Source organism: Solea senegalensis, linkage group LG1, assembly GCF_019176455.1.
Source record: "Solea senegalensis isolate Sse05_10M linkage group LG1, IFAPA_SoseM_1, whole genome shotgun sequence".
Lineage (NCBI taxonomy): Eukaryota > Metazoa > Chordata > Actinopteri > Pleuronectiformes > Soleidae > Solea > Solea senegalensis.
The window spans coordinates 20,251,368-20,268,829 of record NC_058021.1 but is presented as its reverse complement, the minus strand read 5'-3'; the positions used below and the strand labels follow the sequence as shown (position 1 = coordinate 20,268,829).

The following is a 17,462-nucleotide window of genomic DNA, read 5'->3' as shown; positions in this document are numbered from 1 at the left end:
CAGTGCAACATTTGTGACTCATACATGTGCCATGAGGGCGGGGCTTGTTTTCTTTGACATAGGGTTTATTAAAGTCATGTTTCCTGGTTTGGACTAAACTGCTGCTTCACTGAACATGACTCTCCAGAGTCATGCTAACATTAAAGTGTTAGCTTCTCCAGAGTCAGGCTAACAATTGGATAGACAGAGGATGTGGAGACACTGGCAGTGTTTTGGTAATTCCTCAGGGGGGCGATTCCACAGTCTATTAAAAGAATATGTTCACATTTTTTTATCTCACCGTTCAAAGTCTGTCTCACTCTCGCACACCAAATCTCATAGACAAAATCAGTTATTTTCAGGAGTTGTTGACCCACTGCTGCCTCCATCACTAAGTTCAAATGTCCAACATTCAGATTGACCTGAGTGACACAAAGTGACCACAGGAGGCAGCAGAGGACCAGCAGCTCCTGTATCCCGCAAGCTAAAATCACTGATTTTCTCTGTGAGGTTTGGTGTGGGGAGTCTGGGGACTAAATGATGATTTCATGACTCACTGTCCTCTAAACAATATGTAACCATGGAGATGTGTTTATGTAACATGACAACATTTATCATCATTTAGTTGATGTTATTGATTACAGATTAAATCAGAGAAAATATTTTTACAATCATTGCATAATGTCAGAATAAGAACTTTAACTTTGTATCGTGTCTGTGTCTGACAGTTTTTATCACACACATCACTTTCTGTTTGTCAAAACCACGTGACACTGTGTAAACAGGTGTGATCAGCTGACATGAGTCTATCAGTGATCAATAAGTCCTGGAATGTGTGCTCAGATGGACATGGTTTTCCCGCTCACGGTTCTTCTGATGGCGGAGGCCGCCATGCCGCCCATGAACCGGATCCCGGCGCTGCCTCCGGGCAGAAGCGACACCACGTAGCCGACGATGGCGCTGACCTGCAGGGCGGCGCCCAGCGCGGTCAGCACTGTGCTGTGGAGGCTGAGCGCCGCGTACAGAGTCCCGCCGAGCGCGCACAGGTACACGGCGGCTCCGGGGTTCGAGGGCAGGCCGGAGATGAGTCTGCTGGGGCCGCGCAGCACCGCCGCGGCCGCGATGGCGAACAGTGACCCGAGTGACCAGAGGAGGGCGAACTTCCGGGCGTAGAGCAGCAGCAGGGGCGCATACAGTGCGGACAGTCCGAAACATAGCGCGGAGAAACACGCGCACACGCCGAAGCCCACGAGCCGCTGCCGGCGGCTCATCCCCGGCAGACACGGGTCCGGTTCCGCCGACCACGGCCAAGAAGAAGAAGAGGAGCTGCTGTTCCCGTTGGAGCTCTGGCCGGTCCACGGGGTGGACCACTGGCCGAACCAGCTCCCGGGTACCGGCTCCGGTTCGCCCATGTCCAACGCCGTGCTGGAGCCGGACTGAGAGACGGTTTTCGCGCCTTTAGACTGAGACAAATAATCCTGCAGCTGTCGGTTTAAGTCCGCCATGACGGAGCTAGCTAACCGGCTAACTGTTATCACTGCTTCTTCTTCACTGCTTCCGTATTTGGTTGACTTCCGGCTGCGCCGGGAAAACAGGAAGTTGTATAAAAACAAAAAAAAGAGTCAGAAATAAAGTTAAGATAATTAAGTGATTATTGATCAGTGATTACTGATCAGGTATTATTTATTCATCAGTGATTATTCATCAGTAGTTATTCATCAGCTGTGTTTACTCCGTGCTCTTATTTTGGTAAAGGTCACATGACCGTTTTCTGTCCCACTAAAATTAACCCTCCATGTGATTGGCTGAAAGACTTGACACACACAGCCATGTAAGGTGTGTGTGCGTGTGTGTGTCACTTTCAGCAGTGATCAAAAGAAGACAGCGTCAGTGAAGGGGCAGGTAACACACACACACACACACTCACACAGTTGTTGTTTGTTGTTGATCAGGACACTGTTAGCATAGCAAAGCTGACAGTGTCTCTCTGTCTTCAGTCAGGCTAACATTGATGATGTTTCTCAGCTGTGTGTGTGTGTGAGACAGGTTGCTGTCATGTCCATCTCTCAGATCACACCCACCCTGTTCCTGGGCGGAGCCGACTCCTCCCTCAACGCGGCGCTCGTGTCTCAGAAAGGCATCACCCTGATCGTCAATGCCACGCTGTGCTACGCCTGCCCCGCCTACCCGGGGGTAGAGTGTGTGCGTGTGCCCGTCTCTGACCTGCCCAGCGCGCGCCTCGCAGACCACTTCGATCGAGTGGCCGAGCGTATCAACGGCAACCGGACGGGCGGCACACTGGTGCACTGCGCGGCCGGTATGAGCCGCTCGCCGGCGCTGGTGATGGCGTACCTGATGCGTTTCCGGGCCGTGACGCTGCAACAGGCGCACCGCTGGGTCCAGGAGAGCCGGCCCTACATCTGCCTCAACTCCGGCTTCTGGGACCAGCTGCTGCAGTACGAGAGGCGACTGTACGGGAAAAACACCGTCAGAGTGGCCGCTGCTCCCAACATGATGTCACCGCTGATGACTGCAGCTTCACCTGTGATGAGCCGCCCTCAGGTGACCTCTGTCGTCAAAAGGTCAAGAAGAAGAACAAAATCCAGTAGCGTTAACGTCTGAACACCATTACCCACCATTTGGGCGTGGCCAAAGTCTTCTCACCTGGGGGCGTGTCTGCTGCTGTGACATCACACGACCAAATACAAACAAAGCAACACTTGCAGGAAAGTGACGTGTGTAAATCACTCACTCTGCCACACCAAACCAAGTGGCCGTCTAGCACAGTGCTCAGCCGGAGACACAACGCAACGGAGAGATGACGTGACGATTGATTGCCCCAGTGGCCTGTCTGTCAAGAATACCTGGCTCAATGGCCCAATGAGAGGCTACAGAGACCCAGGAGTATTGACCATTTAAGCCCTGTTTTATACTTTCATCTCATACTTTCACACTAAATTGCAGATCTACATGCTTATGACTCACATTTTGCAATGTGATGTGTTTTGAGTATGTAGACCTATAATTGAAATCTCCCAAATCAGGTCACAAGAGTTCAAGTGTTTAAAGTGTCAACATGCATCTTTTTTTAGTGCCAACAGTCCAGTTTTGTTCATGAAGGACATTGATCTAACAACTTGAATAATATATGCTATATATGTATGCTTTACATATATTTTTCCAGACAATTTTTATGGTTTATTGTCCTTTCAACGGTTTCACATTATATACAATAGTTAAAATGAATAAAACACTGATTAACTACTGTTACTGTCATGGAAATTATGTACCTCATGTAATAGATGAAGACAAATGTGACCTGTGACCCTTTGTATTGTTTTAGGAACTGTTTGATGTGACTTGGGGCAAGGTGATAACAGACCCACAGAGGCAGGGGTCTGCACCTCATGGCAGGGTGATAGCTGACCCATTGAGACAGATAAATACCATGTGTTTCCTCCAAGACAGAGAGTCTTCACTTTGTAACTGGCCTGTGTGTTGCTTTGTGAATGCTCCTCTTGTACAAGATTAAACCCTTGTTTGGATTCTGAGCTGACTCCGATCTCCTTCCTCCAGATCTCAATTATTTTAACAATTACGATAAAACATCTGCACATAAGATACAGATATATTTTAATTGGTACATTATGTTGAGCTGTACTGTCTGTTCTAAAATAAAATTCTAAGTGTTTGTCCATTTTTCAGATCATTATACTATTGTTTTCCATACTTTAGTCAACTAGCCAATGTTCTGATTGCATGCAGACTCATTTTTTGCATGTAATCTTGTTCAAACTTAACCTATTTCACACTACTCCTCTACTTTTCATGTCCAGGTTTGTGATAGGCAGCTGTGTGATAATGAGTGATAAATAAACACTCTCAAATCTTAAATCCTCCAGTATCCTTCTTAAGAGCAAGTACAGTAAGCAATGCACTGTATATTTATCATTTATTTATTCAAGGCTCCAGAATATAAAGGGATATTGCTCAGTATAGTGATGTTATTAAGGGCTTGTGTGTTTGTATGTACATCCGTGGGGCGAGTTGGCACAGTATCTACACGCAGATTATAGTGGGCCAGTCTGGACCAAAAAGTACAGGGCCAAATGTTTGTCCCAGTGCACCCCTGAGAGTGAGTACTTTACAAATTCTGTCAACAGCAAGATAAAGATGTGATCATGTGACATAGGTTTTCTTCTGAATCCTGAAAAAAGGAACTATGCCTTTAAAAATCTGTAAAATGTATGATTGACAGAAATAAAAGTGAAGCTGAAATGAATGTGTTATTGTTGTTGTTTTTCTACATGAACCCGTGATGCTGACGTGGTCACGTGTTCAGCTGCGTCATTGACGCTGTGTCACTGTCCCTTTAAATCACTGACGCTCCCTCTGCCGCAGCCTCTGTCTCTCTCTCTCTCTCTCTCGCTGCAGATACAAACAAACGATCACCGGAACACACAGAACCGGCACCGGACCGGGACCGTAGAAACCATGACAGAAACGAGCAAAACCCACGTGATCCTGTTGTCCTGCGGCAGCTTCAACCCCGTGACCAAAGGACACGTTCATATGTTTGGTGAGTGCGCGCGTGCTTGTGTCTATGTGTGAAAACTTGACGTCGCTGTCCATCAGGCTGGTGCTGAAAAGGCTCCTCTGACGTCACTCACCGTGGTTTCCGTGTAACGGTGTCACGGCTGCAGGCCTCAGGCCGCGCGTGGCGCAGCCCACAAATGACGGAGTGAGGGTTCGGTTCCGCTCTGTTTTCACTCATTCATGAATGAGTGAATTAGTGAAAACACAGCCGTTCATTTCTCTCTGTGACAAACAACAGCAGTGATGACGTCACTGACCTGAGGATGACGTCATCATCTACGAAACAGTTTAAAAACCTTCCTCACTTCCTGTGTGGGTGTCTGTGTGTGTGTGTCTGTATGTGTGTGTCTGTCTGTGTGTGCGTGTGTGCTTGTCTATCTGTCTGTCTGTCTGTGTGTGTGCCTGTCTGTCTGTGTGTGCCTGTCTGTCTGTCTGTCTGTGTGTGTGTGTCTGTCTGTCTTTGTGTTGTGTGTGTGTGCGGTGTGTGTCTGTGTGTGTGTGTGCCTGTCTGTCTGTCTGTCTGTGTGTGTCTGTATGTGTCTGTGGGTGTGTGCGAGCGTGTCTGTGTGTGTGTGTCTGTGTGTGTCTGTGTTTGTGTGTGTGTGTGTTGTGTGCCTGTGCTTGTGTATGTGTGCGCGTGTGTCTGTGTGTGTGCCTGTGCGTGTGTGTGTCTGTGTGTGTGTTACAGAAAAGGCCAGAGATTATCTTCACAGAAGTGGACGCTTCATCGTGATTGGAGGGATCATCTCACCTGTGCACGACTCCTACGGCAAACCTGTGAGTAACCATGACGACGTGAGATGGGTGGGAGTGGTTTAAGGTCACATGATGGTTTTTTTCCTCTGTGGAAACTTAACATGATAATAAATGAGGCCACGGTGAGGCGCTGAAGTCACTGAAGTAAATCTGAGAGTCTAACAGAGAGATAGAGATGCAATCATGTGACGTAGATATCAGAGACATGTTTTAACTGAAAGAGGCTGATTCCCCCCCAGGGCCTAGTGTCCAGTCGTCACCGTCTGACCATGTGTCAGTTGGCCGTCCAGGCATCCGATTGGATCAGGTGAGTTGTTCTCTTCAGTTTCTCGTGCTTTTATTTTGAAAATACATGAACATGTTTGTTTTTGTGGTTGTCATGGCAACGTAGGGTTGATCCCTGGGAGTGTTACCAGGACACGTGGCAGACGACCTGCAGTGTGCTGGAGCATCACCGTGACCTCATGAAGGTCAGTCCACCGTGACTTCTGAGTGATCTCTGTGTGACCTCTGAGTGACCTCTGTGTGTTTTCCTCAGAGAGTCACCGGCTGTATTCTGTCCAACGTCAACACACCGTCCAGCACTCCTGTGATTGGTCAGCCACAGAACCAGACTCCACCCATCTACCACAACCAAAACAGCGTGAATCACAAACCGACCGCCAGTAAGTCGTCACAGTTCAGTCACGCTCACCACAGAGGTCAGAGGTCACCTCACACAATCACATCAACCCTAACCCATTTGAAGAGGGGGTGGAGCTTACTGACTGTCAATCACACCATAGCCTCGCCCTCAGACCTCTGCTGCTTCTTTTCGATATATATATACAGTGGGTACGGAAAGTATTCAGATCCCTTTAAACTTTTCACTCTTTGTTTTATTGTAGACATTTGCTAAAATCAAAAAAGTTAATTTTATTTCTCATTAATGTACACTCAGCACCCCATCTTGACAGAAAAAAAAACAGAAATGTTGAAATTTTTGCAAATGTATTAAAAAAGAAAAACTGAAATATCACATGGTCATAAGTATTCAGACCCTTTGCTGTGACACTCATTTAACTCACATGCTGTTCATTTCTTCTGATTGTCCTTGAGATGGTTCTGCTCCTTCATTGGAGTCCAGCTGTGGACTTGATTAGGAAAGGCACACACCTGTCTATATAAGACCTTACAGCTCACAGTGCATGTCAGAGCAAATGAGAATCATGAGGTTGAAGGAACTGCCCAAGGAGCTCAGAGGCAGGATTGTGGCAAGGCACAGATCAGGCCAAGGTTACAAAATAATTTCTGCAGCACTCAAGGTTCCTAAGAGCACAGTGGCCTCCATAATCCTTAAATGGAAGAAGTTTGGGACGACCAGAACTCTTCCTAGACCTGGCCATCCAGCCAAACTGAGCAATCGTGGGAGAAGAGCCTTGGTGAGAGAGGTAAAGAAGAAACCGAAGATCACTGTGGATGAGCTCCAGAGATGCAGTAGGGAGATGGGAGAAAGTTCCACAAAGTCAACTATCACTGCAGCCCTCCACCAGTCGGGGCTTTATGGCAGAATGGCCCGACGGAAGCCTCTTCTCAGTGCAAGACATATGAAAGCCCGCAGAGAGTTTGCCAAAAAACACTTGAAGGACTCCCAGACTATGAGAAATAAGATTCTCTGGTCTGATGAGACCAAGATTGAACTTTTTGGCGTTAATTCTAAGTGGTATGTGTGGAGAAAACCAGGCACTGCTCATCGTCATGCTATGGAGGTGTTTTTCAGCTGCAGGGACAGGACGACTGGTTGCAATTGAAGGAAAGATGAATGCGGCCAAGTACAGAGATATCCTGGAAGAAAACCTCTTGCAGAGTGCTCAGGACCTCAGACTGGGCCGAAGGTTCACCTTCCAACAAGACAATGACCCTAAGCACACAGCCGCGCAGCACCGCCGCGGCCGCGATGGCGAACAGTGACCCGAGTGACCAGAGGAGGGCGAACTTCCGGGCGTAGAGCAGCAGCAGGGGCGCATACAGTGCGGACAGTCCGAAACATAGCGCGGAGAAACACGCGCACACGCCGAAGCCCACGAGCCGCTGCCGGCGGCTCATCCCCGGCAGACACGGGTCCGGTTCCGCCGACCACGGCCAAGAAGAAGAAGAGGAGCTGCTGTTCCCGTTGGAGCTCTGGCCGGTCCACGGGGTGGACCACTGGCCGAACCAGCTCCCGGGTACCGGCTCCGGTTCGCCCATGTCCAACGCCGTGCTGGAGCCGGACTGAGAGACGGTTTTCGCGCCTTTAGACTGAGACAAATAATCCTGCAGCTGTCGGTTTAAGTCCGCCATGACGGAGCTAGCTAACCGGCTAACTGTTATCACTGCTTCTTCTTCACTGCTTCCGTATTTGGTTGACTTCCGGCTGCGCCGGGAAAACAGGAAGTTGTATAAAAACAAAAAAAAGAGTCAGAAATAAAGTTAAGATAATTAAGTGATTATTGATCAGTGATTACTGATCAGGTATTATTTATTCATCAGTGATTATTCATCAGTAGTTATTCATCAGCTGTGTTTACTCCGTGCTCTTATTTTGGTAAAGGTCACATGACCGTTTTCTGTCCCACTAAAATTAACCCTCCATGTGATTGGCTGAAAGACTTGACACACACAGCCATGTAAGGTGTGTGTGCGTGTGTGTGTCACTTTCAGCAGTGATCAAAAGAAGACAGCGTCAGTGAAGGGGCAGGTAACACACACACACACACACTCACACAGTTGTTGTTTGTTGTTGATCAGGACACTGTTAGCATAGCAAAGCTGACAGTGTCTCTCTGTCTTCAGTCAGGCTAACATTGATGATGTTTCTCAGCTGTGTGTGTGTGTGAGACAGGTTGCTGTCATGTCCATCTCTCAGATCACACCCACCCTGTTCCTGGGCGGAGCCGACTCCTCCCTCAACGCGGCGCTCGTGTCTCAGAAAGGCATCACCCTGATCGTCAATGCCACGCTGTGCTACGCCTGCCCCGCCTACCCGGGGGTAGAGTGTGTGCGTGTGCCCGTCTCTGACCTGCCCAGCGCGCGCCTCGCAGACCACTTCGATCGAGTGGCCGAGCGTATCAACGGCAACCGGACGGGCGGCACACTGGTGCACTGCGCGGCCGGTATGAGCCGCTCGCCGGCGCTGGTGATGGCGTACCTGATGCGTTTCCGGGCCGTGACGCTGCAACAGGCGCACCGCTGGGTCCAGGAGAGCCGGCCCTACATCTGCCTCAACTCCGGCTTCTGGGACCAGCTGCTGCAGTACGAGAGGCGACTGTACGGGAAAAACACCGTCAGAGTGGCCGCTGCTCCCAACATGATGTCACCGCTGATGACTGCAGCTTCACCTGTGATGAGCCGCCCTCAGGTGACCTCTGTCGTCAAAAGGTCAAGAAGAAGAACAAAATCCAGTAGCGTTAACGTCTGAACACCATTACCCACCATTTGGGCGTGGCCAAAGTCTTCTCACCTGGGGGCGTGTCTGCTGCTGTGACATCACACGACCAAATACAAACAAAGCAACACTTGCAGGAAAGTGACGTGTGTAAATCACTCACTCTGCCACACCAAACCAAGTGGCCGTCTAGCACAGTGCTCAGCCGGAGACACAACGCAACGGAGAGATGACGTGACGATTGATTGCCCCAGTGGCCTGTCTGTCAAGAATACCTGGCTCAATGGCCCAATGAGAGGCTACAGAGACCCAGGAGTATTGACCATTTAAGCCCTGTTTTATACTTTCATCTCATACTTTCACACTAAATTGCAGATCTACATGCTTATGACTCACATTTTGCAATGTGATGTGTTTTGAGTATGTAGACCTATAATTGAAATCTCCCAAATCAGGTCACAAGAGTTCAAGTGTTTAAAGTGTCAACATGCATCTTTTTTTAGTGCCAACAGTCCAGTTTTGTTCATGAAGGACATTGATCTAACAACTTGAATAATATATGCTATATATGTATGCTTTACATATATTTTTCCAGACAATTTTTATGGTTTATTGTCCTTTCAACGGTTTCACATTATATACAATAGTTAAAATGAATAAAACACTGATTAACTACTGTTACTGTCATGGAAATTATGTACCTCATGTAATAGATGAAGACAAATGTGACCTGTGACCCTTTGTATTGTTTTAGGAACTGTTTGATGTGACTTGGGGCAAGGTGATAACAGACCCACAGAGGCAGGGGTCTGCACCTCATGGCAGGGTGATAGCTGACCCATTGAGACAGATAAATACCATGTGTTTCCTCCAAGACAGAGAGTCTTCACTTTGTAACTGGCCTGTGTGTTGCTTTGTGAATGCTCCTCTTGTACAAGATTAAACCCTTGTTTGGATTCTGAGCTGACTCCGATCTCCTTCCTCCAGATCTCAATTATTTTAACAATTACGATAAAACATCTGCACATAAGATACAGATATATTTTAATTGGTACATTATGTTGAGCTGTACTGTCTGTTCTAAAATAAAATTCTAAGTGTTTGTCCATTTTTCAGATCATTATACTATTGTTTTCCATACTTTAGTCAACTAGCCAATGTTCTGATTGCATGCAGACTCATTTTTTGCATGTAATCTTGTTCAAACTTAACCTATTTCACACTACTCCTCTACTTTTCATGTCCAGGTTTGTGATAGGCAGCTGTGTGATAATGAGTGATAAATAAACACTCTCAAATCTTAAATCCTCCAGTATCCTTCTTAAGAGCAAGTACAGTAAGCAATGCACTGTATATTTATCATTTATTTATTCAAGGCTCCAGAATATAAAGGGATATTGCTCAGTATAGTGATGTTATTAAGGGCTTGTGTGTTTGTATGTACATCCGTGGGGCGAGTTGGCACAGTATCTACACGCAGATTATAGTGGGCCAGTCTGGACCAAAAAGTACAGGGCCAAATGTTTGTCCCAGTGCACCCCTGAGAGTGAGTACTTTACAAATTCTGTCAACAGCAAGATAAAGATGTGATCATGTGACATAGGTTTTCTTCTGAATCCTGAAAAAAGGAACTATGCCTTTAAAAATCTGTAAAATGTATGATTGACAGAAATAAAAGTGAAGCTGAAATGAATGTGTTATTGTTGTTGTTTTTCTACATGAACCCGTGATGCTGACGTGGTCACGTGTTCAGCTGCGTCATTGACGCTGTGTCACTGTCCCTTTAAATCACTGACGCTCCCTCTGCCGCAGCCTCTGTCTCTCTCTCTCTCTCTCTCGCTGCAGATACAAACAAACGATCACCGGAACACACAGAACCGGCACCGGACCGGGACCGTAGAAACCATGACAGAAACGAGCAAAACCCACGTGATCCTGTTGTCCTGCGGCAGCTTCAACCCCGTGACCAAAGGACACGTTCATATGTTTGGTGAGTGCGCGCGTGCTTGTGTCTATGTGTGAAAACTTGACGTCGCTGTCCATCAGGCTGGTGCTGAAAAGGCTCCTCTGACGTCACTCACCGTGGTTTCCGTGTAACGGTGTCACGGCTGCAGGCCTCAGGCCGCGCGTGGCGCAGCCCACAAATGACGGAGTGAGGGTTCGGTTCCGCTCTGTTTTCACTCATTCATGAATGAGTGAATTAGTGAAAACACAGCCGTTCATTTCTCTCTGTGACAAACAACAGCAGTGATGACGTCACTGACCTGAGGATGACGTCATCATCTACGAAACAGTTTAAAAACCTTCCTCACTTCCTGTGTGGGTGTCTGTGTGTGTGTGTCTGTATGTGTGTGTCTGTCTGTGTGTGCGTGTGTGCTTGTCTATCTGTCTGTCTGTCTGTGTGTGTGCCTGTCTGTCTGTCTGTCTGTGTGTGTGTGTCTGTCTGTCTTTGTGTTGTGTGTGTGCGGTGTGTGTCTGTGTGTGTGTGTGTGTGCCTGTCTGTCTGTCTGTCTGTGTGTGTCTGTATGTGTGTGTGTGTGTGTGTCTGTCTGTGTGTGTGTGTGTGTCTGTGTGTGTGTGTGTGTGTGTGTGTGCCTGTGCTTGTGTATGTGTGCGTGTGTGTGTCTGTGTGTGTGCCTGTGCGTGTGTGTGTCTGTGTGTGTGTTACAGAAAAGGCCAGAGATTATCTTCACAGAAGTGGACGCTTCATCGTGATTGGAGGGATCATCTCACCTGTGCACGACTCCTACGGCAAACCTGTGAGTAACCATGACGACGTGAGATGGGTGGGAGTGGTTTAAGGTCACATGATGGTTTTTTTCCTCTGTGGAAACTTAACATGATAATAAATGAGGCCACGGTGAGGCGCTGAAGTCACTGAAGTAAATCTGAGAGTCTAACAGAGAGATAGAGATGCAATCATGTGACGTAGATATCAGAGACATGTTTTAACTGAAAGAGGCTGATTCCCCCCCAGGGCCTAGTGTCCAGTCGTCACCGTCTGACCATGTGTCAGTTGGCCGTCCAGGCATCCGATTGGATCAGGTGAGTTGTTCTCTTCAGTTTCTCGTGCTTTTATTTTGAAAATACATGAACATGTTTGTTTTTGTGGTTGTCATGGCAACGTAGGGTTGATCCCTGGGAGTGTTACCAGGACACGTGGCAGACGACCTGCAGTGTGCTGGAGCATCACCGTGACCTCATGAAGGTCAGTCCACCGTGACTTCTGAGTGATCTCTGTGTGACCTCTGAGTGACCTCTGTGTGTTTTCCTCAGAGAGTCACCGGCTGTATTCTGTCCAACGTCAACACACCGTCCAGCACTCCTGTGATTGGTCAGCCACAGAACCAGACTCCACCCATCTACCACAACCAAAACAGCGTGAATCACAAACCGACCGCCAGTAAGTCGTCACAGTTCAGTCACGCTCACCACAGAGGTCAGAGGTCACCTCACACAATCACATCAACCCTAACCCATTTGAAGAGGGGGTGGAGCTTACTGACTGTCAATCACACCATAGCCTCGCCCTCAGACCTCTGCTGCTTCTTTTCGATATATATATACAGTGGGTACGGAAAGTATTCAGATCCCTTTAAACTTTTCACTCTTTGTTTTATTGTAGACATTTGCTAAAATCAAAAAAGTTAATTTTATTTCTCATTAATGTACACTCAGCACCCCATCTTGACAGAAAAAAAAACAGAAATGTTGAAATTTTTGCAAATGTATTAAAAAAGAAAAACTGAAATATCACATGGTCATAAGTATTCAGACCCTTTGCTGTGACACTCATTTAACTCACATGCTGTTCATTTCTTCTGATTGTCCTTGAGATGGTTCTGCTCCTTCATTGGAGTCCAGCTGTGGACTTGATTAGGAAAGGCACACACCTGTCTATATAAGACCTTACAGCTCACAGTGCATGTCAGAGCAAATGAGAATCATGAGGTTGAAGGAACTGCCCAAGGAGCTCAGAGGCAGGATTGTGGCAAGGCACAGATCAGGCCAAGGTTACAAAATAATTTCTGCAGCACTCAAGGTTCCTAAGAGCACAGTGGCCTCCATAATCCTTAAATGGAAGAAGTTTGGGACGACCAGAACTCTTCCTAGACCTGGCCATCCAGCCAAACTGAGCAATCGTGGGAGAAGAGCCTTGGTGAGAGAGGTAAAGAAGAAACCGAAGATCACTGTGGATGAGCTCCAGAGATGCAGTAGGGAGATGGGAGAAAGTTCCACAAAGTCAACTATCACTGCAGCCCTCCACCAGTCGGGGCTTTATGGCAGAATGGCCCGACGGAAGCCTCTTCTCAGTGCAAGACATATGAAAGCCCGCAGAGAGTTTGCCAAAAAACACTTGAAGGACTCCCAGACTATGAGAAATAAGATTCTCTGGTCTGATGAGACCAAGATTGAACTTTTTGGCGTTAATTCTAAGTGGTATGTGTGGAGAAAACCAGGCACTGCTCATCGTCATGCTATGGAGGTGTTTTTCAGCTGCAGGGACAGGACGACTGGTTGCAATTGAAGGAAAGATGAATGCGGCCAAGTACAGAGATATCCTGGAAGAAAACCTCTTGCAGAGTGCTCAGGACCTCAGACTGGGCCGAAGGTTCACCTTCCAACAAGACAATGACCCTAAGCACACAGCTAAAATAATGAAGGAGTGGCTTCAGAACAACTCTGTGACCATTCTTGATTGGGCCAGCCAGAGTCCTGACCTAAACCCAATTGAGCATCTCTGGAGAACAAAGAGTGAAAAATTTAAAGGGGTCTGAATACTTTCCGTACCCACTGTATATGACAGAGTCACACTGGTGGTAATTAGAGAGAAAAAAGGCTTCACACTGAAGATTATAAAGACTTGTTTACGCTTGTTTACATTTGTTTGAACTTGTTTACGCTTGTTTACACTTGTTTACGCCCGTTTACACTTGTTTATGTTTGTTTACGCTCGTTTCCACTTGTTTATGCTCATTTACACTTGTTTACGCTTGTTTTCACATGTTCACACTTGTTTACACTTATTTACACTTTTTCACGCTTGTTTACATTTGTTTATATTTGTTTACACTTGTTTACATTTGTGTACGCTTGTTTACACTTGTTTTACGTTTTTTTACACTTATTTTGTTTACGCTTGTTTACATTTGTTTTCACTTGTTTATGTTTGTTTAAACTTGCTAAGCTCGTTTAGACTTGTTTACACTTGTTTAAACTTGTTTACGCTTGTTTACACTTATTTACGATTGTTATGCTTGTTTAAACTTGTTTACACTCATTTATGCTTCTTTACATTTGTTTACGCTTGTTTACGATTTTTTATGTTTGTTTACACTTGTCTATGTTTGTTAACGCTCGTTTACATTTGTTTACACTTGTTTATGTATTTTTAAACTTGTTTACGCTCGTTTAAACTTGTTTACGCTCGTTTAAACTTGTTTACGCTCGTTTAAACTTGTTTACATTTTTTTACACTTGTCTATGTTTGTTTACACTCGCTTACATTTGTTTACACTTGTTTATGTTTGTTTACACTCGCTTACATTTGTTTACACTTGTTTATGTTTGTTTAAACTTATTTACGCTCGTTTAAACTTGTTTATGTTTGTTTAAACTTGTTTATACTTGTTTACCATTTTTCACGCTGTTTCAAGTTGTTTACACTTTTTACGCTTGTTTAAACTTGTTTGCGCTTGTTTACGCTCATTTAAACTTCTTTACGTTTGTTTACACTTGTTTACATTTGTTTACGCTTGTTTACACTCGTTTACGTTTGTTTACACTTGTTTACGTTTGTTTAAACTTGTTTACATTTGTTTAAACTTGTTTACGATTTTTTTACGCTGTTTAAACTTGTTCACACTTTTTTACGCCTCTGTACTTTTTTTTACACCTGTTTACATTCGTTTACACTTGTTTACGCTCGCTTACGCTCGTTTACACCCGTTTACGCTTGTTTATGTTTGTTTACACTAGTTTAGAATTGTTTACACTTCTTTACGCTCGTTTACACTTCTTTACGCTTGTTTAAACTTGTTTGAACTTGTTTAAACTTGTTTACTTTAGTTTACGCTTGTTTACACCTGTTTACGTACACTTGTTTACGATTTTTACGCTTGTTTTAAACTTGTTTATGCTTTTGTTACGCTCGTTTAAACTTGTTTACGCTCTTTTAAAATAGTTTACGCTCATTTACACTTGTTTATGTTTGTTTTAACTTGTTTATACTCTTTAAACTTTTTTACACTTAAACTTGTTTACACTTCTTTACGCTTTTTAAACTTGTTTATGCTTTTGTTTCGCTCGTTTAAACTTGTTCACGCTCATTTAAACTTGTTTACGTTTGTTTACACTCGTTTACGTCAATTTACGCTTGTTTAAACTTGTTTACGATTTTTTATGCTGTTTAAACGTGTTTACACTTTTTTTACACTTGTTTAAACTTGTTTACGCTCATTTAAACTTGGTTACGTTTGTTTACGCTTGTTTACACTTGTTTACACTTGTTTACATTTGTTTACACACTTTTACACTTGTTTACACTTGTTTACACTTGTTTACGTTTGTTTACGCTCGTTTACACTTGTTAACATTTGTTTACGCTCTTTTAAACTTGTATACACTTGTTTACTATTTTTTATGCTTGTTTACACTTGTTTATGTTTGTCGTCCTCAGTCAAAGTTTGGGGGAAACTCAGTGAGAGTTTGGGAAAAATGTGCTGTGTTCGTCCGAACATCGACCATTTCACATTCATCGGTGAGTTCATGTCGTCGCCCTCTGGTGGACACACTCTGTAACTTCTGCTGTATACGAGTCATGAATAAATGAATGAATGAATGCTTTGTAAAGATGAATAAATATAGTGACGGTTTTGTCTCAGATGAAAACGCTAACCTGGGCCCTGCCATGAGGTACGAGGAGATCGGTGAGTGCTGCTCCTGAACGTCACCTGCTGTGTTTGTTTGTTTACAGTAAACTTGTTGTTTACAGTAAACATGTGGGCGTGTCTCTCTCCTCCTCTGTGTGTGTGTGTGTGTGTGTGTGTGTGTGTAGAGTTGCGTATCTTACTCCTTTGTGGCAGTGACCTCCTGGACTCCTTCTGCATCCCTGGTCTGTGGAAGGACAGTGATGTAAGCACACTGTAGCACCGCCCCTACCCACTGTGTAGACCCACCCCTCACTACAATGTAGCCCCGCCCCTCAGACCGTACCTTGTTGCGATGTTGTTGACAAAGTGAAATACAGCATTCATGCTTTCATGTTCACTGATTCATTCACAATCTTTTGTCAACAACATGAAAACTTTCACTTTTTTCCAGAAAGTTTCTCTGATGAACAGAGTGTTTATCACATGACACGTGACACACACACACGCAATTGTATGATGTCATGTGACTGCTTTCAGATGGAGGTCATCGTCGGGGACTTTGGGATCGTCGTTGTTCCTCGAGACGGAAACGATACGGAAAAAATCATCAACCAATCATCTGTTCTCCGCAGATACAAGGTGTGTGTGTGTGTGTGTCTGTCTGTGTGTGTGAGAGAGTGTGTGAGAGAGTGTGTGTGTTTGTGTGTGTGAGAAAGAGTGTCTGTGTGTGTATGAGAGAGAGAGAGAGAGAGTGTGTGTATGTGACTGTGTGTGTGAGAGAGAGAGAGTGTGTGTGTGTGTGTCTGTGTGTGCGAAAGACTGTGTGTGTGTGTGTGTCATGACAGTGTTGTGTATTTCAGGACAACATCATTGTGGTGAAGGACGTCACATATCATCCTCTGTCCATTGTCAGCTCCACTAAGAGCAGGTAACTGTTAAACTGTTAGTAACTTACTTAATCCAGCTTACTGTTTTCAGAGGCTCCACCCACGCTTGTCTTATTTTGAAAACCTTACTGCTGAGTAGACCAACAGAAAGTGAGACTTTTATTTTGAAACCTCCCTGTTGTGCTTTAATGTACACCAACAGAAAATGAGACCTTTATTTTGAAATCCTCATGTTGTGTTTAAATGTAGACCAACAGAAAGTGAGACTTTTATTTTGAAAAACCTCACTTTTGTCCTTTAATGTACACCAACAGAAAGTGAGACTTTTATTTTTGAAACCCTCACTGTTGTACTTTAATGTAGACCAACAGAAAGTGAGATTTATTTTGAAATACTCATTTTGTGTTTTAATGTAGACCAACAGCAAGTAAGACTTTTAATTAGAAACCTTGGTCATGTGACGTGTGTCTCCACAGACTGGCCCTGCAGCACGGTGACGGCCATGTTGTGGATTATCTGAGTCAATCTGTGATCGATTATATTCTCCAGACTCAACTGTACATCACTGCATCAGGATAAACACTGTGTGCGTGTGTGCGTAAGAGTGTGTGAGCGTGTGTGTGTGAAAGTGTGTGAGTGACAGGTCATCATTGGTTGAGGCTGATCACAAATATAAAAAGGGGAGGGGCTTAGAGTGGCCTGTTATAATCGTGCTCCTGATGAAAGTCTGAAAGTCTCTACCACCAGGAGGCGCATCTCTGATTGTTGAACTTTTTCTATTTAACACATATTTATTTCCTGTTGTTGTTGTTGTTGTTGTTGTTTTCCTCTGCATGTTCTCTGTTTGTTTCTGGCATGAAAATAATGACTAATGAGTGAAATAACAATGTGTTGTAATGTGTTTGCAGAAAACAAAATAAAAACATAGATAAATATGAAGAGAAGATTTTATATAATCTGTGTTTGAGT

At 45.0% G+C, this 17,462-nt stretch overlaps 6 protein-coding genes across 6 annotated transcripts; 4 read left to right on the top strand and 2 right to left on the bottom strand.

The window, feature by feature from the left end:
* Positions 1-554: 554 nt before the first annotated feature.
* LOC122774560 (vesicle transport protein SFT2C-like) lies at positions 555-1,484 on the bottom strand. The gene has a single exon (XM_044033963.1). The coding sequence runs from the start codon at positions 1,482-1,484 to the stop codon at positions 819-821; it is 666 nt and encodes a 221-aa protein (XP_043889898.1). The 3' UTR covers positions 555-818.
* Positions 1,485-1,614: 130 nt separating this feature from the next.
* On the top strand, positions 1,615-3,501 carry si:ch1073-184j22.2 (dual specificity protein phosphatase 18). The gene is made up of 2 exons (XM_044033975.1): positions 1,615-1,881; positions 2,005-3,501. Exon 2 carries the CDS (start codon positions 2,035-2,037, stop codon positions 2,599-2,601), a length of 567 nt encoding a protein of 188 aa, XP_043889910.1. The 5' UTR covers positions 1,615-1,881; positions 2,005-2,034; the 3' UTR covers positions 2,602-3,501.
* Positions 3,502-4,352: 851 nt separating this feature from the next.
* LOC122765360 (nicotinamide/nicotinic acid mononucleotide adenylyltransferase 2-like) lies at positions 4,353-6,142 on the top strand (the record flags this gene model as incomplete). The annotated part of the gene is made up of 5 exons (XM_044019622.1): positions 4,353-4,558; positions 5,264-5,352; positions 5,571-5,638; positions 5,723-5,801; positions 5,870-6,142. Coding segments are annotated over exons 1-5 (594 nt in total), but the record flags the coding sequence as incomplete, so codon positions are not given.
* A 944-nt stretch (positions 6,143-7,086) lies between these two features.
* Positions 7,087-7,650, bottom strand: LOC122765006 (vesicle transport protein SFT2C-like). Its single transcript, XM_044019063.1, has 2 exons — positions 7,205-7,650; positions 7,087-7,090 (listed from the first exon to the last, which is right to left on the bottom strand). Exons 1-2 carry the CDS (start codon positions 7,648-7,650, stop codon positions 7,087-7,089), a joined length of 450 nt encoding a protein of 149 aa, XP_043874998.1.
* A 130-nt stretch (positions 7,651-7,780) lies between these two features.
* LOC122769180 (dual specificity protein phosphatase 18-like) lies at positions 7,781-9,667 on the top strand. The gene is made up of 2 exons (XM_044025518.1): positions 7,781-8,047; positions 8,171-9,667. Exon 2 carries the CDS (start codon positions 8,201-8,203, stop codon positions 8,765-8,767), a length of 567 nt encoding a protein of 188 aa, XP_043881453.1. The 5' UTR covers positions 7,781-8,047; positions 8,171-8,200; the 3' UTR covers positions 8,768-9,667.
* An 859-nt stretch (positions 9,668-10,526) lies between these two features.
* On the top strand, positions 10,527-17,432 carry nmnat2 (nicotinamide nucleotide adenylyltransferase 2). The gene is made up of 11 exons (XM_044025505.1): positions 10,527-10,724; positions 11,405-11,493; positions 11,712-11,779; positions 11,864-11,942; positions 12,011-12,137; positions 15,414-15,494; positions 15,619-15,663; positions 15,792-15,868; positions 16,144-16,245; positions 16,467-16,534; positions 16,970-17,432. Exons 1-11 carry the CDS (start codon positions 10,640-10,642, stop codon positions 17,070-17,072), a joined length of 924 nt encoding a protein of 307 aa, XP_043881440.1. The 5' UTR covers positions 10,527-10,639; the 3' UTR covers positions 17,073-17,432.
* The last annotated feature ends 30 nt before the right edge of the window (positions 17,433-17,462 follow it).